This window comes from Ostrea edulis, chromosome 7 (assembly GCF_947568905.1).
Source record: "Ostrea edulis chromosome 7, xbOstEdul1.1, whole genome shotgun sequence".
Classification (NCBI taxonomy): Eukaryota; Metazoa; Mollusca; class Bivalvia; order Ostreida; family Ostreidae; genus Ostrea; species Ostrea edulis.
The window spans coordinates 73111931-73136332 of NC_079170.1; the positions used below are offsets into that span (position 1 = coordinate 73111931).

General features: G+C 34.6%; 1 protein-coding gene and 2 long non-coding RNA genes across 3 annotated transcripts; 2 read left to right on the forward strand and 1 right to left on the reverse strand.

The window, feature by feature from the left end:
- Positions 1-457: 457 nt before the first annotated feature.
- On the forward strand, positions 458-24402 carry LOC125653367 (E3 ubiquitin-protein ligase TRIM71-like). The gene is made up of 2 exons (XM_056145312.1): positions 458-635; positions 20439-24402. The coding sequence occupies exons 1-2, from the start codon at positions 473-475 to the stop codon at positions 22109-22111; spliced, it is 1836 nt and encodes a 611-aa protein (XP_056001287.1). The 5' UTR covers positions 458-472; the 3' UTR covers positions 22112-24402.
- On the reverse strand, positions 6698-7765 carry LOC125671907 (uncharacterized). Its single transcript, XR_008797279.1, has 3 exons — positions 7625-7765; positions 7342-7496; positions 6698-7234 (listed from the first exon to the last, which is right to left on the reverse strand). It is a non-coding gene; the product is annotated as an uncharacterized LOC125671907 (long non-coding RNA).
- LOC125646747 (uncharacterized) lies at positions 7865-9480 on the forward strand. The gene is made up of 2 exons (XR_007359811.2): positions 7865-8155; positions 8625-9480. It is a non-coding gene; the product is annotated as an uncharacterized LOC125646747 (long non-coding RNA).

The following is a 24402-nucleotide window of genomic DNA, read 5'->3' on the forward strand; positions in this document are numbered from 1 at the left end:
AATATCTCGCAGTACTTTCACAATCCGAAGGGCGCATGTGACGTCACTGTACCACGTGACTACCTACCTAATTAACTAGATTTTTTGAAATCGGGGCTTAGATTTAAGTCTGTATTGTGGTTAATTATCGCAAAATTTCGGCGAACGAACTATTAGAATTAATTACTATAAGCATAAAGAAGACGAAATGCTTGTAATGCTGTATACTTTGAAAACATGAGATGTGTCCTTTAAATAGCTGATGGCTATTTTAGAAAAAACCCCATTCTAGGAATCTGAAGATCTGGCAAAAAAATTATGACTCTGGACCCCCTACTTTGAAAAACGATGTTACGTGCCCCTGTTTAAACAAATTTAAGACTTCCCCCAGACCTCTAAAGATCCGCCGTTTGTTTTAAACTATTGTTTATCTGCAGAGAAGGATATAAAAAATCTAATCAATCTGACTTGAGAATCTTGAAACACTTTGCCGATGGTATGTACAAAGCGGAATAACTCTTCGTGCAGAGAGAACATTCAACCCGGAAGTACAACTACCAAACCGAAAGTACTTCCCAAACTGGTGAATATCGGGGCGGGCGGCGGGGACCATGGATTTCTTCATACGTGGTATACATGGAAATCTAAAGTGGAAGGTAAAACATTCAAGTTTGAAGCTTATATTCAAAATCCTCATCTACAGTCCTAACTCTTTTCAGACTTTTGTTAATTTTGTCTTTCATTGTCACGATTCTTGTGTCAGGCATTATCATGGACAAATATAACAGAGAGGTCCACTTGTAGATCAGGTGGGAAAAACTTGTGACAAATATATTTATAGCATTAATACGGGCACCAGTTCTGACCACTTCTTTCACTATCTTTTTTAATTATGCTATTGTGATCTCAGGTGCTTGTGGACAGGACTACCCCCCCCCCCCTTTCTTGTATTGTTCAATTCCTTGAGTATTTCCCACAGGCACTTTTTTCTGTAAATGACTTATGACCTCTGTATACTAATAATAACACTTGTTTCTGTAAATGACTTATGACCTCTGTATACTAATAACACAGGGGCTAAGCCCGTTTTGGGCCCGAATTCTGTGATACCATAAATATAGAAAGGGGTCTAACTCTGACACAGATAAAAAACTAACCACTCGCTTCAAATGTCTAAAAAATCTTAAACTAGGTAAGCTATGCATAGTTTGTCGTTTTCCTTGCATAGATTAATGTTTTAACTACTTGCATGCCAAATCTCAAGTCACTGGTTCTTAAAATAACAAAGATATACGTCATCGTTCTCTCGATTTCACTTATTTATTTTTACTAGGACATTTACCGGTCCAGGTCACAGAGTCGTTTCTCGCCTATGACAGCAGCGAAATTCAGACTAGTATGAAAGATTTCGGACCTGTCAATTAAAATTTCACATCAATTATACGCTACTTACTTCCTCATATTTTAATAATGTTCTTCGTGTAGACGTTACACGACTCATTTTTCCTCAGCCGCATCAACTGTTGACAAGAGCTGCCGTTTTAATGAACGCACTAAATACCCGATAGATTTAAAATCTCAAATACCTTAAAACTGATCAAAACATTATTCTTGTGATATTGCACTTAGAGAAGAAAATTGAACATTATTTCTTGGCTTTTTTAATTTTTTGTTTTTGTTTATTCTATTTCATTTAGATTATTATCACCCATTTTCCCCTTCTTTAAAGTTTTAGACATTTCGGGTATTTAGTGTAGGAGGTCATCCTTTGCTTCAGGGCTTCAATTTATAACTTTCAAGCTTACATACATTAAAGGGACTGATTCACGATTTTACCCAAAATTTTGTTTTTCACTTTTAATGATCAAAATCTACTGTCTAATGTGTTTGAAAGATTTCACATGAAAATTAAGGTTATACATCCTCACAGAAGCTCATTTTAGAGAGTTTATTATTTGTTTTGTAAACAAAGATTGCGGTATGCTATTGTTTACGAAATTTTCAAAAGAAATGGATATCGATCAAAGTATTATTATATCCTTCATATTTCAAGCATTTTAAAGGTGAAATATGTCATCTAAAAGTTAAAATTTTTGACTATACAAAATTAAAATGCATTATATTACAAAATCAATATTTCACTTGTTTGTTTGTTTACATAACACATATTTAAGGCTAAAATACTGCTTTCATTCTTGCATTCAGAAGGTCAAAATTTTGGCAGTCAACATTAAATGAGTTATATTTCTTATGTTTTACATCAAAAATGAAAAATATTTTTATCAAAAATCGTGAATCAGTCCCTTTAATATCTTCTCATTCACTACTAGGTAGTACTTTTAAAAATAGTGATGGGGCAAGTCTCGCAATATGTCTTCATTTGCATACATGAAAATAACAGCTAGGTAATGTTCATTGTCAAATAAAAGGGTGGGCCAGTCCCCTCCGAAAAACATTGGTACATATATGTGCCTGCAGCGTTCTTGGTACTTATGGTGGGTTTCATAAAACTTCAATGTAACAACAGGTACTTGTCACATCAATACATACCACAAAGTCAATAACACATCCTTGCTCTATTTTGCATACTTTCCAAATAATCTTTGATTTGTATTTTCACTGACTTTCCATAGATCTGCATGAAACATTCAATTGGCAGAAATATTTTTCATATTAGTTTTACAGTAAGTCATAATTTCATTGTTATCTTCATCAGAAATGATTCCGACACGAAAATATATTTAAATCTCCACTCGGGAAGTCTTAGCTTCTATCTTCTGATGACATGTGAAATCCTGAAACGTACGAACAGCTTTGATTTTTTTCAGTAAATAAAAATAGCGCACAGCGTCTTCAATTCGAAATTTTTATTTTGTTAACAAAGCAATATTTTCAAGATTTTTTGGTAATAAACATCGTATCAATTTATTGTGATAATAAAACATTGAGACTTTATTTTTCAACACAACGAATATACAATTTTCATTATGTGCGGTATCAGTATAAATTTGCACTTCGTGGTGTAGCAGGTCTGGCGTTCGTATAGTCTGTACTTCGCGTTGTGTTTGTTTTATTTTATTTTGATAGTGGCGACTTCGAAACAACCTAACTACACTATGATTTTAAACTTGAAAATAAATTCAAATAGAAATGAAAATAAGAGAAATAACACTTTACGAATTTATTACCAGTATGAATGTGACAAATACACACTCCTAAAGCCTAGAACTTAGCCTAGAAACTATCAAGAAATCTCCCAACCCAAAGGTAATATAATAATTTAGTAAGTAAAAAAAAAGGGACAAAGTAAACGAACAAAACGTAATTCCAAACTAGGAATAATGGAAGGAGAAGAGTAGCTAGCAAGGCCAGCTGTCTCGCTTCCCCGAATAGTAAGCTGCATGGCTTTATATAGCAAATTAGACAATAGAAACTGTCATTAAAGTTATTCGCTAAAAGATAAAGTGGGCGTGGTCAAATACAACGGGTGAATAATTTACATCGGGATCGAAATCCAGAAATAAAAGTAAAACCCAAACTACCACAGTGGTATAAAACGGTAAATTGAGCTGTAGACCGATGTTTTGTTGCAGTTTTCGGTGATAAGAGGCAATGAATGCAGTCATGTCATACATTGTTTTTTAGTTGAATGATTGTACAATAAAATGGTAGTAAGTACATTTACATAGCATATTCCCTGGAAGCTCAAAAAGCCGACATTCTCAGGGGGTGTCATTTGAAGCTAGGTACCTTGTGTTATTATTAGTATCCAGAGGTCGTAGTCATTTACAGAAACTGTGGTATTTCGGGTGTATTCTTAATCAAATATGTAACATCAAAGTGTTTTTATTTCAACCGAATACGTAAATCTCGCATACAAGCCATTTTTGGCCCATCTGAGCTGAAAGCTCAAGTGAGCTTTTCAGTAAACTTTTTTTTTTTTTTTTTATACATTTTCGACTTCTTTTCCAGAACCACTGAGTCAATTTCAAACAAACTTGGGAAAAACCATCCTTAGATGAAGTGCTTTCAAGTTTGTTCAATTCAAGGGTTGTGTCTCCTTCAAAGGGGAGACAATCACAAGAATAAAAAAATAGGGAGCGATCATTTAAAAATCTTCTTCTCAACAACCACTAGGCCAGAAGAGCTGAAATTTACATGAAAGCTTCCTGACATAGTACAGATTCAAGTTTATTTAAACCATGACTCCTGGGGTATGTTGAGGCCACAATAGTGGATCAAAGTTTTACATACAAATATATACAGAAGAAAATCTGTAAAAATCTTTATCTCAAGAATGATTGAGGCAGAAAAGTACAAATTTGCATGAAAGCTTCCTGACATAGTGCAGATTCAAGTTTCTTAAAATCATGGTCCCTGGGGGTAGAATTGGGCCAAAATAGGGGATCAAAGTTTTACATACAAATATATATATACATGTATAGGGAAAATCTTTAAAATATTTCTTCTCAAGAACCACTAGGCCAGGAAAATACAAATTTACATAAAAGCTTCCTAACATAGTGCAGATTCAAGTTTGTTAAAGTTATTGCCTCTAGGGGTAGGGAGGGTCCACAATAGGGGATCAAATCTTTACATACAAATATGTAGGGAAAATCTTTAAAATTCTTCTTCTGAAAAATCACTGAGCCAGAAAAGTTTACATTTACATGAAAGGTTCCTGACATAGTGCGGATTCAAGTTTGTTAAAATCATATCCCGGGGAGGAAGGGTGCCCCTCTGAAAATACAGCAGGATATCCCAGGAAGTCCCAAGACAAAATCCCAGGATTTATCAGGATTGTCCTGAAAAGTCCTGCTTTTTTGAAACTGAGATTGACAAGGAATTAGAGGGACGGTATTGGCAGTGGGACATTTCAGGACTTTTAAGGATAATTTCCCCATTGAAAATACAGCAGGATATCCCAGGAAGTCCCAAGACAAAATCCCAGGATTTATCAGGATTGTCCTGAAAAGTCCTGCTTTTTTGAAACTGAGATTGACAAGGAATTAGAGGGACGGTATTGGCAGTGGGACATTTCAGGACTTTTAAGGATAATTTGAACACTTAAATTTGCCTTTTATTGTCCTGCCAAGTCTCACTTAATCCTGCAATCTGAAAGGGGAGAAAGTGGGATTATTCTGGACATGTCTTGGAAAGTCCCAGTAGACAGGACTGGGATTTTGCAGGATTTTATTGGATCTCCTTTAAAATCCTGCTTTTTGAGTTGATGCAGGACTCCTGGAAAGTCCCAATTTATCCTACTAACCTGTTTTGGTCTTACCCTACTGCGGAATAAAACTCGAGATCCAGGATATGTGATATCTTTTCTGTAAAAGTGGCAATTAAGAATGAAATTATGAATCAAAATGATAATCTGATAATAAAATTTATTTAACATACAAAAACATAAATTTCAGCAATACTTATTTGAACTTCCAAAGCAAGTACTTTGAAAAGTTCATTTAAATTATGACTGGGGTGAGCTAAAAAGCACTATTTCTTACGTAAACAAATAATTAAACAAGAGGTCCATGGGCCACATCGCTCACCTTAGTCATCTTGGTCCATATTTAAAGATTTCCCATATACTTGTATGTAAAACTTTTGTCCCTATAATGTGGCCAAAACCTACCCTTAGGGGCCACGATTCAGGGTTGTCACTAGAAAATATTGAAGACGAGTCCCGGTATCATGGTTTGTAAGCAGCTTGAGTCCCATGAAAATTTGACGAGTCCCATGAAAGTTGAATTAAAGAGTCATTTAGATTTTTCCTACACCTTTATTTATACCGAGTGAACACAAGCTAATGTCGTACCTCTGTTCACTTTCATCTTCAACAAATGGCAAAAATCAGTTAATTTTCGCCAAGCCCATGCATAACAGTGCAGTGATCACTTTGTACACATGAAATTAAAAGTAATCATTCACGACTCGGTCTCATACAACTAATTGCCCATTGCAAACAGAATTACTTCCCCGAATCCTCTATCATCGTTACAACCCTATTCAGTATTAAACAAAATTTTAATTAAATAATTATTGTGATAAAATAGATGCGTACTAATTTTGTTTGTAAAATGATGTAAAATCTACCAAAGTTTACAAACTACGCTACTTTCAATTCCAATAAAAATGGCTACCAGAAGACAAACATTTATAATTAAATATAGATCCTGATTTGTAAAAAAAAGAAAAAGAAACATATATAAATAACTGCCTGTGAGTGGCAAAATGTTTTTTACTTTGTATCTAAATTTCAATATTATATTCTAATTTGCACCTAATTGACTGCACTAAACAAACAAGTCGGATTGGGACACTGTGAACTCGGTGGTATCATCTCGGTTCACATTAGAGCATAACGTTTTCCCTAGATATTTTCCTATGAGTTTTAATTAATACACAAATCAGGGCTTCTAAGTAAAATTATGATTTTTACTCAGAGTCCGAGACACATCTGCGGGACTCGCCATATCAGACAAACCCCAATGAAATTTCTGTGATCCTATTCTTGCGTTAGTGACAACCCTGTGAATTTTACAAACTTGAGTCTACACTATGTTGGGAAGCTTTCATGTAAATCTCAGCTTTTCTGGCCAAGTGTTTCTTGAGAAGACAATTTTCATAAAGATTTTCCCTGTATATTTGTAAGTAAAACTTTGATCCCCTATTGAGACCCAATCCAACCCCCCCCCCCCCCCCCCCCCCCCCCAGGTCATTGGTTTTAACAAACTTGAATCTGTACTATGTCAGGAGGCTTTCATGTAAATTTCAGCTTCTCTGTCCCAGTGGTTCTTGAGAAGATTTTTGAATGACCCCACCGTATTTTTGCGATTATCTCCCCTTTGAAGGGGCATGGCCCTTCATTTGAACAAACTTGAAAGCCTTTCACCCAAGGGTGCTTTGTGTCACTTAGTTTGGTTGAAATTGACCCAGTGGTTCTGGAGAAGATGAAAATGTGAAAAGTTTTCACCGACGACAGACAACGAACAAATTTTGATCAGAAAAGCTCACTTGAACCTTCGGCCCAGGTGAGCTAAAAAAAAAATTTTAAACAGGTATTATCAAATTGTCCCTGAAGTTGAATTTTGTTTATCTTGATGTCACGGGTAACCTGGAGTGGTTCAAAGATCTATTTCTTCGACTCGTGGGTGGGGGAAGGTGGCTCCAGACCTAAACAACTTGAGACGGTCTCTCATCTTGTTTCTAACTTCTTTGAGGGCCATCTCTGGATTTTTCTCTGGTACAGAGGCTTAAAAGATAGCATAATGAATTATTTGAGAGGTTGCATAACAGGTTTTGTAAATGAACATCATGCAAAATTTAAAATATTTATGTCTTGAACTTGTATATATGCACCTTCTGCATCGTCTTCCCTTTTATCTAAGCCATCTTTGGTCTCACGGGCGTTTTCCTGTCACACTGCATGATGTCGGTTCATCCACTGAAAACAGTGCCTTATTAAAAGTCACTTGATGATATTCTAAATTCATAACTATCTCTTCAAGTCCATGCTACAATGAAAGAGAACATGTACTAGATAAAAATATTGGAAACAGGATGATAATTTATTAAGGTGTGACAATTCCACTAGACTACCAAAAAAGACGAATTATTACAAACCAAAAGTAAAAATACTAACCAGCAACGCCGTGTATTTTGAACAACTAGGCCTATCCCCCAGTTTCTGAGTGTAAGGTGAATCCTATATTCCTATCTGGAATCCATTCCATGCTTGATTGCATACTGATTCTGTTGAATGTTCTCCATCCTTGCGAATATTTCCCTGACTTCGCGCCCAGAAAGGAACATTGAAAAAAAAGCGCTTTGATCACTTGCGTGAACGTCAGGTCGTACACTGACTGACTCGTCCCCAGGTCAACACGTAACCAAAAGACGATCAGTAGAAAGTTATACAATCGACCAGTGGAAACCCAGTGTATAAGACTTCATATATATACATATGATATATTTTATACATGATATATCTTATATCGAATAAGAACGGGGAGAAGAAAAAAACACGACAAGCTTCGTACATTGTACAAGTTGACCGAAACGACATCACCGGAAGTTACAACTTTCAAAGAAGTCATTTATGATTTAAAGATTTGTGAATGGAAATCAATAACATCGGAATGAAAAAGGACTACGGGTTAACGGATGACACTCTGTAAGTACCATATGCTTATTTTGTTTACGTTTGTAAATGATTACATGCATTGGAAAAATACACGCTTGATCGCTGGACCACTCGAAATTCCTCGATACAATCATTCTATTTACAGCTTAACATATCAAAACAAACTACTCTATTTTTTAACGTAAACCATTGACTGGTTCGATCTAGATGGAAAGGGTATAATCACCAGAACATTGTATCATGGATATCCATCATTATGATTCTGTTTCGATCAGTTGACCTTGTTCTGTAATTATTACTGCTTCGTAAAATAACTACGGACAGTACGGTTACAAAATTTAGCATGGCAAGCTGATTGTATCCATCAGTGATAATTTATTGCTATTTGCACCTCAAAACATTGATGTGTCAAAGAAACTTTTCTAAATATAAAATTTTTAATCAGTGTCTTGAAAATTAAGTTTCTTCATTAATAATTTGTAATTAATTATTATTGCAGGAGATTGAGAACCCAAAAGGTACATGCTGTGCAAGAAAGATGTAAACATGCGAATTCCTAAATGTACTAAATATTAAAACATCAACTGCAATCTTCAGTGGTGACATCCAAAAGTTGATATGCCATTGGTACTTCAAGTGATACGACCGTGACATTGGAAAATCCTTTTAACTTATCATCACTTCAGCCTGAATTGCAATCCTTTTGATACAGACATTTTTTTAAGTTCAGTTTCGAACATTAATGCCGCTGTGTCATCTCTGGAAATGGAAAAGCCTACCACAGAATCTGATGAATTTTTGAACATTCTTTCACAAAAAGGGATCTTCTTTATTTTGAAGAAGGTAGCCCAGGAACTGGAAATCTGTTATCAAAATGATCTTAATAATACACTGGACAATATTCTAACCTAAAAAAAAAACATGACAAACCCGATTGAACTCCTGTGATGAAGCATCTCAAAACTCAAATTATGGTAGTCTTTCAAGTGACATTGAGGATTTCAATAGCGCATTTGACAGTAAAGTGATTTTTATTCAAGTTCAGATTGTTGTCATTATAAATTTATAAGAAGTGTTCTCATAGCCAACATTTTTCAAGTCTACTTTTGATGAAATATAGTCTTTTCTATTACAACTTATTATGACATGATTGTTGTTGTATACATAAATGTTCTTATCCACGAATCATTCACTGTTCTTATAGGTTTTTTTTAGCCTGAACTATGTAGCAATGACATGTCAAGGTAATCCAGAAAATGTAAAATCTTTTCTTTGATATGACAAGGATTTAATTTTGTAACAATTTATAATATCTAAAAGTCCTGTAACCCTCATTAAAGTCCTTTATAATCTGACTTCACTGGTTGTAAGATTTTGAGGGTAATTGCAAGACTTCTCTCTTTGCATACTTTTAATACGAAGTCCTGGAAAGCAATGTAAAGTCTTGCATTATCTTGAATGTATCAAGTATGAGATTTTTAGGGAATTTCTGGGACGATGTTTTCGTCTTCATTTTATAATAAAGTCCTGAAAAACACAAGAATGTCCTAGAAAAACCTGCTGCTATGAGAGTGGGACTTTGTAAGACATTTAGGTAATAAATATTTCCTAGAAATTCTTGCAAAGTCACTCTTGATGTAAGTGGGATATTCCAGGACAAATGCAGAAACATGAAGTCCTGTATTATCCCACTGCATTAGGACATGGGAGAAGTGGGACTTCACAAGGAAGTCCCAGGACTTCCAGGGATATCCTTCAATTAAGCAAAAAAGTGGGATTTATTTTCAGAGGGGTGGGGCCACAATAGCGGAGGAAAGCTTTACATATAGATAAATAGAGAAAATCTTTAAATATGGGCCAAGGTGAGTGTGTTGGCACATGTGCCTCTTGTTTAAAATCCTATTTCACCAATAAACCCAAAATACCCAAGGAATAATCACAAAATTGAACATTCAAAAATACAAGAAGGGGGTTTAACCTATTAAATATAATTGGAACAATTGTAGGTTGGGCTTTCATATTTTGTTTATGGAAAGTCCTGTATTATCCCACTGCATTAGGACATGGGAGAAGTGGGACTTCACAAGGAAGTCCCAGGACTTCCAGGGATATCCTTTAATTAAGCAAAAAAGTGGAATTTGTTTTCAGAGGGGTTAGACCTTATCATTTTGTGAAGCTTGACCTTGAAGTTTGACCGACTTTTGATAAAACTCTTATTTAATATCTACTAAATTATTTAAGATGGAACTTTCATATTCTGTATATATAGATTTCTTATGGCATTGAAGGTCTTCATATCATAACATGATCAATGAACTTGTGACCTTGGTCTACCGTCTCATCCAGAACATCAAGATCTAAATATTTTATTGATCAAATGAAGTGGATTGGAACAATTAAGTTCTTACAACTTGCAAGTTCCTCTCCTAAAATATTGCAATATGTCATGCAAGATAATAATTAACAGGTAAAATGTACAATGATTAAACGAATCTACAAGTTTCTTCTATAAATTTATGAACAGCTGAAAAATATTTGATATTGGTTTGCAGAGGCAAATTGACATCACCGCATAATAACAATTTTGTGTCAATATTAACCAAGTCAAGCATGAAAAGGCAATTAAAAAGATTATTTCTAGCTCTAGAGTAATTTTTACAAGCGAAAAAAAGATGATATACATCTTCGTTAATATGTACACATGTACAAAACGGAGAATTTGTAATATTCCGTTTATGAAGATCATAATGATGTATACCATAGTGCCTTAGCTTTGTATGAATAATGTTTTGTATTGATTTTAAACGAGTAATAATAATATGATGGTGGTATTGTAATGTTTGTTATTATATTTTTGCGGAATGACTTGATTGAGATGGCTTCTCTGACTTCTACATTTAATAAATTCCACTGTTTTACGGAGTCAGTACGAACAAACGATTTTTTTTAATAACTCTATAATGTGCATCTTCGAATATAAAAGTGATTTTTTAAGTAGCCAGGGGTGGTATACCATTGCAAATTTTAAACATGGTAGTCATTTTTGCGATATAATGTCTACCGGTACTATGTAAAGTTCATCATGTTAGTCATATTGATGTTGAGGCATATCTGTGTTACAGTGTGCATGTGAAGTCATTTTTAGTTATGGTGTGATCCTTTAGGACAACAATATAGGGGTGAAAAGAGCTAGATTCAAAAAGTGCCATAAATGGCCTATATATTTCTTGAAAAATAAATTATCATGTCCTTTGAATTTATGTACCTTTTTCTAATCTACATTACTTGATCATAACATGTATGGGTCATTTTGGTCAAACAGGATGATTACCTATAGCATTGCTAACTGCCGAAACCATTAACAGATAGAAATTTTCCGGAATATTTTCGTGTTTTTGCAACTTTATGTCAATATTTAAAGTGGGGCGCGTTTTTCGAGGAGAAAAAATCAAGTATAAAACGAAGTATTACCATAAAAAGTCTTTTTTACAATAAGTCTTTTTCTCCAAGAAGAACGCGCCCCATGTGGGGAAAAAAAAAATAGAATAATAAAAGCCTATTGTCGTCTTGCCATCATTCTGGCGCGTGTAGAGACAAGAGTTGAAAACATTGTTTGTAAATACTACTGGATTTAGCAAGATATCAATAAAAGACACTTAAACTTATTGTAAAACTTAATATCATACCCGTACAACTTTTTTCTATACGATAAAACTATAGAACATTAAATTGGCAAGAAAAGAAATATATATAGCATTCGTGATTTTCACCCGTTAGTCAAAACATTTGACGTCACAATGCAATAGACGGATGCTCACTTAGCGCGGGCTCCCTAGTAAACATCGAAGTACTAGCTCTATCGCCAAACAGACGGGAACATTTTTTAGCGATTTGAAAACATGGGATTGAAATTGTAATTTTTGAAGTCAATTTCAATCCATTTTGGTTTGAACATATTTTATTGCATATATATAATATGCAAAGGGTTCGAATACAAGTTCTAACAATTTGCGATTTTTCTCACCTACGATTAGTTGATAACATATGCAAAGACTTAATAAATACCATAATCATACATGTACATATATAGCGTAAAATATATTACTATGACATGAGAATCTACTTGGATGAGAGATATATTTCTGTACTGCAGTAAACATTCCATTTCGAAAGAAAGTACGTTACGTCACATAATGGAGACCTATATCACCTAATACTGCTACACATGCATGGAAAAGGAAAGAGAACAAATGTAGATAACGCCCCGATTTTCATTGAAAATAAATACCAAAATAAGGTATGCTGTAAAAACAACACAAATTGATTAGTAGATGCAATTCTTGTTTATCGCAAATTATCTATGATAAAACATTCAATAATGGTTAACTTCAATAACCTTTAGTAGATTCCTTTGTGTGTGTAGTGATCGACTTACTACACATTCTTTACGAGGGTTATGATAATCAAATATATATACATTAAAATTTACAACAAGTATTCAATAATCATTTCAGAGGCACGTATGGATCATTTTTCAAAAAAGGGGGAGGGGGCAGCCAGAAGAAAAACATTAAAAAGTATTGACAAGCATAACATACGGCGTTAGATTCTAATTCGGGAGGGGGGGGGTGCATGTGGGATATGGTATACGGGTTGTCTCCAAAATAAAGAAAAATCTCCCAAGCTCAATTTCTTCCATCGTGGGACATTTTTACTATCTACAATATATTTCCAATCCGCAGTCTTAGACCCTGTGTTGTGTTGATGGAAATGAGGCCAAGCGGACCTAACCATGAACTTTCAAGAAGCATAACGCAACATCAAATTAACGTCCATTCCACACCATCATAATGGATCACATTTATCTTATATACGTGTGCGTGTACCTTCCATTGTTATTAACGTAACAGCTAGATGAATGAAAACTTGGCAATGGCATTTATTTGGTAATATATCTTTGCATAAAACATTGTACAAGTTATGTGAAGAGAGACAACATACGACTTTATTCAAATTCTATCAAACCGCAAGTAATACAACAACATGACATAAAAATACATAAATTGTTTATTCTTGAATGTAAAAATTATAAATAGGTATGTATTAAAGTTAATGAATAGAGAAATGAATACTACAACACGTTCATTTAAAGGGGAAGCAACTCAAACATAGGCATCACCCATAGCTATTTTGAAAGGTGTGGTCTTGCAATGCATAAATATACTATTACTATTAAAAATGAGACTGCAATATTGCACAATGTTTTTAAATATGAAACATTTTAATGCAAATAATGATAATAAAGAAATAAAAATAAAATAATAATAATGATAAACCACTCATTTAAAAATCCTGTCTTCTTACATCATGTTTAAGTAAAACACAATTAAGATGTTTAAGTGTTTTAAAGAATGCAATTAAAAATATTTACACGTTTTAAAACATATACAAATGTTTTTATTATATTTTTTTTATTGAAAACGAGCCGTAAATCTTGCATATTGATTAAATAAAACACACGTTAGGTGTTTGATTTTTTTTTCAAATTAAAAAATCTATATCCACTCATAAAAAATGAAAAGAAAGTACAATATAATGCTAGATGAAAATGTTTCCATGTGGAGATGATAGAATGTGTTCAGGATAGGGTGTGGGTGTGGGTGGGTGTGTTATCTGGATGACGCTACAACAGACGATGAGTCAAACTGAGACAGCGACATTGATGAGAGCACCACAAAGGAGATGTTTGAACTTCTAGTCTTGAAATAAATAAAACACTTCTTCACATGTACTAATGCTTGCTTTATCAGGAATGCAACCTTTAGAATACACATGCACATGTACTTTGAGATGTTTCCCAAGTTAAAATTTTATTTATTTTGAGTACCGGTAATTTCATTTCGGATTTCAATACAATGTACATACATGTCAAAATACATCTGTACAATATTATGTCAATATATTTTTTTCATGATATTCACAGTTTGAAATTTTGTTCAATATTTTTATCATGTATCAAGTTTCATCATAATAATCCCCTCCCCCCCTCTCTCGCTCTCTTGGTTGATAAGAGACTCCTCTACTTCTTGGAGTATCATGTTATAAAAAACGTGGATTGGGGTGTGCTGAGATATTAAAACATTTATATTAACAAAGCACCAGGGTTTTTTTTAAAATAAGGACCTTACTGTAATTATAAAATGTGTAAATGTTTGTTAGGATGAGAGTCTAGGGGAGAGTTGGGGGGGGTGGGTGGGGTGGGGTGTTATGAGGTGTGTGCGTGTAGTAATTGTTTTCTGTACAATGTATATTGTATGTGTTTTTGCTTGGCCCACATGAATCTAATATAAAAATAACGTACCCCATTTAAACATTATGGATATTGTTTATCAAAATTAATTTCTTATTTGTATTTATAGCAATATGGATATCACCCCCCCCCCCCCAACTCTCACACTCTCAACTGTCTCGCGGGGGTTGGGGTTGGAGGGGGGGTTTCATGTGAGTAAATGCCGCACTTGAATATAACTCTTTCACAGTTATCCATGATTCAGATCGCCATTGCTATGATTTAAGATCAGTGGCAATGTCTCTGGTGATCTGAGAATTGAAACTGACAAAATCGTCCTCCGAGTGGTGCATGTATGGCGACTCTTACAAAGTGAAAAATAGACACGTTGTTGTCCGATGTTTTCAAAGCATCGTTTTATACAGGTTTGATAAAATACAGAATAAAGAACTTGCAATAAATTGCAATTGCTCATATACCGAAGAATTACTAATCATATAATGCAATGTTCTGAACTTACCTGTCTCGATCTAAAAAAAAAATAACATTCCACTAGATGCGGGATCGGCTTTACTCGTACCAAAACTCGTTCATATTCCGATTTGAAATTATCCAAGATCAGTAGTCTTGGTAACTGTTATCAACTAGTTCAACGTAAATGTATATCAAATATTTTCAAAATATTTTGTTTTCATAGAAATAACCAACCCAATATAGCCATGAAAACTTCGAAGCGTTGACAACGTTATGTAATGACGTTTTGTTCAATTGCGACGTTTAACGACAAAATCGTTGTAATTAATACACACTATTTTGAAGACCAGTTACAAAGAAAACTTTAGCGTTATCAGAAAAATGAAAGATAGCTAGAGAAAGTTTGAAGTCTCTAGATGTATTTTACAGTAATATTTATTTGTTTTAAGCATGGGCCATTTTTGGCACTTTTTGAGCCAGGCTCTTTTTGAAGAGAATGAAGATTGATAAAAAAATCTTTTAAAATCCCAACAGCTTTACAACAGTAGGGCCAATGTGACTCAACAATTGGTTTCCGGATGGTAACTCGAAAAGTTTACAATCTAATCAAATGAAACTTTGATATATTGTTGGGTACCAGGTAAGGAAGACCCCTATTGATTTTGGAGAAAAATGATCAAAGGTCAAGGTCACTGACCGAAAATAGAATGAAAATTTCAGGAAAATTTGGTTTCCGGATGATAACTCCGAAAGTTTAAATCCAAATCAAATGAAACTTTGATATATTGTTGGGTACCAGGTAAGGAAGACCCCTATTGATTTTGGAGGTCAAAGGTCAAGGTCACAGTGACCGAATATAGAATGAAAAATTCAGAAATATTTGGTTTCCGGATGATAACTCAGAAAGTTTAAATCCGAATCAAATGATACTTGAAGATATTGTTATGTACCAGGTAAGGAAGACCCCTGTTGACTTTGGAGAAAATAGGTCAAAGGTCAAGGTCACAGTAACTGAAAATAGATTTAAAATTCCAAAAGGATTTTGGTTTCCGGAGGATAACTTGAAAAAATTTTAATTTGAATCAAATGAAACTTGGATATATTGTTGGATACCAGCAAAGCAAGGCCCCTATTGATTTTGGAGAACAAAGGTCAAGGTCACAGTGACCGAATATAGATTGAAAACTTCAGACAAATATGGTTTCTGGACAGTAACTCAAAAAGTTTAAAACTGAAGTTAGTTCTTCACAATTATAAATATACCACGTCATTCCTGGCTTTACAATGTATTCCACGCAACTCGGCTCAACCAAACTTGGCCAAAGCATCCTTGGATGAAGGGCTTTCAAGTTTGTTCAAATGAAGGGCCATGTCCCTTTCATAAGGGAGATAATCACAAAAATGCAAAAATAGGGTTGGGTCATTTAAAAATCTTCTTTTCAAGAACCACTGGGCCAGAAGAGATAAAATTTACATGAAAGTTTCCTGACATAGTGCATATTTCAGATTTTAGTTTGTTCAAATCATGGCCCCCAGGGGTTGGATCAGGGCCACAATAGGGGATCAAAGTTTTACATACAAATATATAGGAAAAATCTTTTAAAATCTTCTTCTTAAGAACCACTTAGCCAGAAAAGCTTATATTTACATGAAAGCTTTCTGACATAGTGAAGATTCAAGATTGTTCAAATCATGGTCCCCAGGGATAGGATGGGGCCACAAAGGGGCATCAAAGTTTTACATACAAATATATAGGAAAAATCTTTAAAAATCTTCTCAAGAACCACTGAGCCAGAAAAGCTGATTTTCACATGAAAGCTTTCTGACATAGTGCAGATTCAAGTTTGTTCAAATCATGGCCCCGGGGGGTAGGATGGGGCCACTAGGGGGATCAAAGTTTTACATACAACTATATAGGGAAAATCTTTAAAAATCTTCTTCTCAAGAACCACTGAGCCAGAAAAGCTGATATTTACATTAAAGCTTTCTGATATAATGCAGATTCAATTTTGTTCAAATCATGGCCACCGGGGGTGGGATGGGACCACAAGGGGGATCAAAGTTTTACACACAAATGTAGGGAAAATCTTTAAAAATCTTCTTCTCAAGAACCATTGAGCCAAAGCAGTTGACATTTACATGAAAGCTTTCTGACATTGTGTAGATTCAAGTTTGCAAAAATTATGGGCTCCAGGGGTAGGTTGGGGCCATAATAGGGACTAAGGTTTTACATGCAAATATATATGGAAAGTCTTCAGATATGGGCCAAGGTGACTCAGGTGAGCAATGTGGCCCATGGGCCTCTTGTTTTGGTTGTGTTTGCAGATATTTATTTGATATTTGGTACATTGCTTTGCCATAATACGTTACAGATCAAGTTCGAATTTCATCTCGGTGCATTGATTTTCCATTAAGTTATGGCCCTTGAACTTAGAAAAATAGCATGAATTGTTAGTTAACATCAAAGTGCCTGTATAGATTAGAGTGCTACACTCATTAAAACTTCTAGCATAGTAATACAACAATATAGCTAAATTACTCATAATCACCTACATGTCACAGTTTATTGACTTGGTTAAAGACTTAAACCTAATTATAAATTTGTCTTTTTTCCTGGTCTACTCTCTACTTGAATAGTAGTTGATTTTCTATCCTGGTTCCCCAATTTTTCCTTTTACCATAACTTACATAATGAACTTTGAATATTGTTGTTGTACAGTGATTTTTGCAACCGGTAGAGGACTATATATCTCAGAATGCTTGTTTATTATGCACTAATTAAATACTTGACAGATTCCAAAACACAGCAACAGTTTTTGTCTATGTATAGTAAAGGGAAGAAACGTATTGATTCATCATATAAATTTTATTTGATTACTAAATGATCACTTTATTTTATGCATAGTAGAATACTAAATCATTAGAAAATTATTCAACCTAAAAAATCAAAGAAAGAAAAAATACCAACTTATTATGCGGGAACTGTTAAAAGAGGACTTGTCTGTAAACAGCCATAATGGAGGCAGTACAATGTCAGACACAGGTGAATATATAAAACAAGTTGCTGTTCTATAAAAAAGACTGCAATACGTGCAGGATCACAGGTCGTGTTTCTTACAGAAAGTTAAATATTCTAGTTTGAAATAAAAGAGTGTTTTAAAACTGATGTGGGTATGCTTATTTTGCATCATAATCTAGAGCTGCATTGAGCTGTATTGAGATATTATAGGCCTATTTAGCTTTCAGATTTAATCTCAAAATTAAGAGTCAACCTTAATATGATCTAGACATTAAATTCAAATTAAACAGGGGACACCATGGAGTCTAAATAATAACATTTGCATTTTATACATTAATTCAATGATATAAATCTGACAACAAAACATTGATGCTCACAGACTGAGTATACACTACATGTATGTATCACCGACAACGAATATTAGAATAACCGAAACCGGATACTGATACCATTAGAATAACCCAAACCGAATATTGATACCATTAGAATAACCAAAACCAGATATTGATACCATTAGAATAACCAAAACCGGATATTGATACCATTGAAATAACCGAAACCGGATATCGCTACTATTAGAATAACCAAAACCAGATATTGATTACCATTAGAATAACCGAAACCGGATATTGATTACCATTAGAATAAATGAAACTGGATATTGATACCATTAGAATAACCAAAACCAGATGTTGATAGCATTAGAATAACCAAAACCGGATATTGCTACCATTATAATAACCAAAACCGGATATTGATACCATTGAAATAACCGAAACCAGATATTGCTACCATTAGAATAACCAAAACGGGATATTGATACCATTCAAAGTGCCGAAACCGGATATTGATACCATTAGAATTACCGTCACAATACATTGCTTCTAGTAGAAGTGAGGACGTTTGAAAAATTTATATTTAAGAGCTAGGGGGCGGTGAAATAAATTCGTTATCTTTGTATTCGAGACAAGATCAGAGGACGACCTTAAGTTTTGAAGCTACCAGGGGCTTAACTTTAAGATATAAAAGCAAATCCACATTATGTCATCTATTTCTAAGTCATTAATTTGACAGTAAGTCTGTAAATCGTTGAAACATTCATACAAGCAGGCTGCATCAGTAAATGCATAAAAATGGTTTAAAAGAAAGAAGGAATATAAACAGTGGCGTAGTCAAATTTCACAAACGATATCCATTGTAAGATGTGAACAAAACTATATTTCTTTGTTTAGATGAATTTGTCGTCATGCAATGTATATTATATTACTCTGTATAAATGATAATATCATGCAAGCAGCTAGGGCTCGGAATTAACATATATGCCTGTCAGTCTGTGACTGGTTAAAAGTCTGGCGGACTGACTGACATTTGTTTTAGTCAGTCCGATGGGACTGGTTGATTTTCTAAAGCATCATTTTGGAAAATATACTTATGAAATTTTATACACATTTGGCATGCTTCGATCTGTAGATATCGGACGAATCTGATTCGTAAATATAAATCCCATATTTAAGTGTTACAATATTGTCTTAGGCATTTTGAGTTAAATTTTATTTTAATATTAATGAAATATGTTTAATAATTTTGGAAAACTTTGTTGGACTGGTAAATTTTTCTGCAGACTGGTTGAAATTATAGCCCATCAGTCCGGCTGAACTGGTGACATAAAAAGTTAGCTTCAAGCCCTGTCAAGAAACTCTAAAACCTGTTCTTTACAAACCATAAGGAACTCACCTTTTAAATTCTCTTATGAAAGATATGATTTCCATAAACATGTACTGACAACCCCCCCCTCCCCCCCCCCCCCCCTCCCCCCGCCATAAGCTGACCCCCTATGCCTATGATAATGTACAGCTCCAGCTCATTCCTTTCTGTCAAGACCTCATTTTTTTCTTGGCTTGTCGGAAAAGGCTGAGCAGTGTTCCAATTGGCTTCGATGAAACTTGCATATGCACAAGTTGACTTTTCCCTATAGCATCAGGTTATCAGGTTTAACCTCACTTATGTATTTCTGTATGGACCCTGAGTAAGAAATTGATAATATGCATTTAGATTCATTCCTACTGCACTATCTATAACAGTAGCAAATCTAGAAAATTTTCAGCCGGGGGGTGTTGCAACCCAAATTTGTACCTTTTTCGCATCGAAAAGGGAGTATAAACCCCAAATGGCATAAAAATGAAAAAGATATTAAACCAAAAAAAAAAAAATGGGGGGGGGGGTAGATAAAACCTGACGTAACCTCCTCTAGACCCGCCACTGAGTTTTATTGTGATTACACCCCATCGTTCTTCGGTGGAACATTTTTGAATGTCTACAATCTCCCTCTTTTTGATAGAAGATTTTTAGATATCTACAAACTCCCTCTCTTGGTGATCTTGGGTCACATCCTCCACTCTCGAGCTAAATTTGCTGAATCCACCCCTGAATTTTACACTATATAAAATCTTCTGTTGTTCAATCACATTTATTCTATAATTTTACAACCTTATTTTAATGAATGAATTTAATCATTGATTGTATAATTACAGTGAGGCAGATGATGGCCACACCCAACCCCCAGGCACAGGAGGTCATCACCTGTGACCTTTGTGTCAAGCCTACCCAGCAGTTCTGTAACAGTTGTCAAGTCAGTTTGTGTGTGGACTGTGTTAATAAACATGTGGACAAGCTCAAGTACCAACAACATGACATCGTTCATTTCAAAGATAGAAAGATACAACTTGTTTTTCCTGAGTGTGAATTTCACACAAACCAGAAATGTGAGGTTCACTGCCAGCAATGCGATGTCCCAGTTTGCCTGAAATGCATGCTTGGTCCCCATAATGGACACAAAGTCAAGGATATGCAGGAAATATTTAATGACGAGAAAAAGAAGCTTCAAAAGGAAACCAAAGAAATAGAATCCACCATTATTCCACAGTACAAGAAGAAAAATGAAAAAACAGAAAGCAAACTATCCAGTATAATGGCCGAATTTGATGAACTCGACAAAGAAATAGAAAAGCACAGAAAATCCTGGCACCAAGAAGTAGACACCATTTTCAATAATCTCGGTTCTTTGATCAAGTCCATAAAGGAGAATCTCCTGGCTGCTCTAAACTCTCACCAATCCAAAATAAAAAATCAAATTCCGGACATGACCCAAACAGTTCAACAAAACAAAGAAATTCTGAAGTCAAACAATGTGTCTGCCGTCACTAACTACAAATCCAAACTCCAGGAATACAGAAACATGCCTACTGATATTGATGTCAAACTGCCATCACTCAAAACCAACACAGTCCAAGGGAGAGAACTCAGCCTGGAATTAGGAGAATACAAGGCTAGCCTGACACAGAGAACATTGTCCAGTCTGACAGAGGAAGTCTCCTATTTATCTTTACAGAAGCTGTTAAAGCAAGCTAAATCAATTACAACCATTCCTACTGGAGTTAATCCTCTAGTCCATGTTGCCTGTGTGGGAGTGGATGAAGCCTGGGTTAGTGGTAAAGATAAAGCCATAAGACGTGTTGACATACACGGGTCTGTACGGGACACTGTCACCACCACATGTAAAACCAGGCCTAGTGACATCACAGTGACCAGACAGGGGGATCTGGTATACAGTGATGCTCACAATAGAACTGTGAACATTGTCAGACACGGGAGAACAGAGACACTGATAACCACACCACAGGGTGGGCATCCAGACAAACTATGCTGTACTAAGTCAGGGGGCATCCTGGTCAGCATGTTTACTACTGATTTTAGCCAACATAAAATTGTCCGTTATCAGGGACACCCAGTGACACAGGAAATAGATAGAGATGAAGATGGAGAACCAATCTATAAAGGAGGGAAAAAGGCACTGTATGTGGTGGAGAACAACAATGGAGACATCTGTGCCTCTGATGGTAATGCTGACACCGTGGTCGTGGTGAACAAGTCAGGAAGAGTTCGATTCCGATACGACGGTACACCAGCCAGGAGGAAGGAGTCATTTCATCCTGGACATATAGTGACAGACTCCATGAGTCAGATCATTGTGGCAGATTACAACAATGCCTGTCTACACATCCTGGATCAGAACGGACAGTTCCTGAGATGTGTGGACAATTGTGGACTAGATTATCCTCTAGGACTGAGTGTGGACAGTGAGGGGAGGTTGTGGGTAGGGTTGTATGATTCAGAAGAAGTGAAAGTGATTCAGTACATGAAATAAACACATGATATCACATACAGACATCAGATAATGACAGAGTTCACACAGTGCTCTTGATGATATTTACACAACAGTGTTTACTTCATACAAAATGTATTTATTCAGAGTTGTTTTGTGTAACACTGATACTTTAGACTTCAGGGTCAGTTAGTTTTCTTCTAATTTTAACCTAGTGTGATTTTTTTTTACTCTTGATATATGAACAAAATTCACAGCACTGTCAGCAGTCCAGGAAATACATGTACATACACCAAGTGATATATGTTAGTGGGATTTTAATCAGTTTGATTATGCGAATCCCGGCAGACTTGGGGTCAATTACATTCAAAGTCATTGATTACAATTACAGATTAAATTGAAAATATGATTACAATTACATTCATTCTGAAATACAATTGATTATAATTACAATTACTTTGAAATGTAATCGATTACAGATTACTTTTTAATGTTCGATGGTTGATCATAGCTTCTTTTATATTGTTTCAAGTGTTGCAAGGCTAGCAGAGTACCTTTAAAGGTGCTCAGCATGCTTTACATGCATCAAGGATTCATTCTCACCTAGCTAAAATTCTGAAATTGTTATTCCCACTTAGCTAAAACTGTGATTTTCACACATGAGCGGTCCCTGGGTATATATAGTCTGTTTTAGACCAACTACCTGTAATTATCAGTCAGCCTATGAAATCAAATCATATACATGTATATTTATATTATAAGTATACCTTTATTGTTTAATATATGTCAATGGCATTGTTTAGAGGTGTACAAGTATATTTTTATAGGACAGATAGTGTAATTATTGATGATTTTACATATGCTTATATATGTCTATGTTTAATGTAAACTGTATTTTATTTTAGAGACAAGCGCATCGTTAAATATATAACTGCCCAATTTCAATATTAAACCCAATTACCTGTGATGTGTTACAAATTTTCCTTTGTTCTTTAACACCCTTACCTGTGCACCATTCCTGTTTAGCTGAAATCAGTCATCCATACAGATTTCAAAATCTTAGCTAAGTGGGAGGACACCGCATCAAGTTATAAAGAAGTAAGAAAAGATCGATGTATGTAACATAATAATGTTGTTCATTTACTCAATTTATTTCAAACAAGAAAGAAGTATGTAGCACCAGGCGGTATGTGGAAGTGAGAGAAAACTGAGGAAGGCATTGTAACTCTGCGATGAACCAATTTTGTATGCTTGAATTTATATGTTTTGACTTGGTTGGGTGTTTTTCACACTTTCTCCATGTGGTTCCTGTGAAGACCTACAGAATGTGAACTTGGGCAACATTTGTTTTTACACCCTATCATTATCAGCCAGGATTGAGGCATTCACTTGTATTATGATCTATTATTGAAACCAATCTTTGTTATGGTTATTCATCAACTAGATTAATTATAACTAGTTTATTACAAAAAGGACATCTGTTTTTGTTTTGACTGAAACCAAAAGAGGGAAAATAAAAATAAAATTCAGAAATTTTATTTTTGTTTTCATAACAATATATGGTTTTATTCACACTTTGGTTGGGGCATTTTGTTTTAAATAAAATCTGGGGGGAAAACTAAAATAATGATAAAAAAAATAAATGCATCTATTTTTTAATCAGTAAAATATTAATAGCTAATTTTCACTACAGAAGGTAAACGAGAAATAAAAAAAACTTTTAAGAAAAACCAAAACTTTTTTGATAATAAAAGTATCAATGAAATTCGATAAAACAGTGCAAGTAATCAAAATGTAATGTAAATTTAATCATGATTACTGGGTAAAACTAAGGTAATCAATTAGATTACATGTAATCAAAAATATGTCCAATTACAGATTACATTTGGTTACATGCAAAAATGTAATCTATTACAGCTGGTTAAGATTACCCCATCTCTGAGTCCCGGCGTTTAGTAAAACAGACTTGGAGACTGGACTAATTGATAGACAGCTCACTCGCTCCCTTGCCCTTCGAGTAAATATTTAAAGTGGATCCCTGGCCTTATTTAATGTTTTGTTGTTTTAGTTTCTATATGATAATTTTTCATTGATGTAAACGCAAGTTTGACAAGCTGGCTTAAGTAGATTTTATTCAATGATGATTTAACAAGGAATTTGTTTTGTTTAGAACATTGATTTTTCAGTAGCGGGGTTTGTTTGTAATTGCATAGTGACAACATACAATTTTATATGACTGTATTTTTAAAATTCTTCAATTCAAGCATAAAAATTTTGTAAGAGGAAATTATGATTTGGATTTTGAATAAAATAGATTATAAGTCAATAGCAAA

What these genes read in the sequence shown, in the direction of transcription:
- LOC125653367 (XM_056145312.1), top strand. Translation starts at nt 473, where the DNA reads ATGGTATGTACAAAGCGGAATAACTCTTCGTGCAGAGAGAACATTCAA. An exon ending in ATGGAAATCTAAAGTGGAAG is followed by an intron (nt 636 to 20,438) that starts GTAAAACATTCA and finishes GTATAATTACAG; the next exon opens with TGAGGCAGATGATGGCCACA.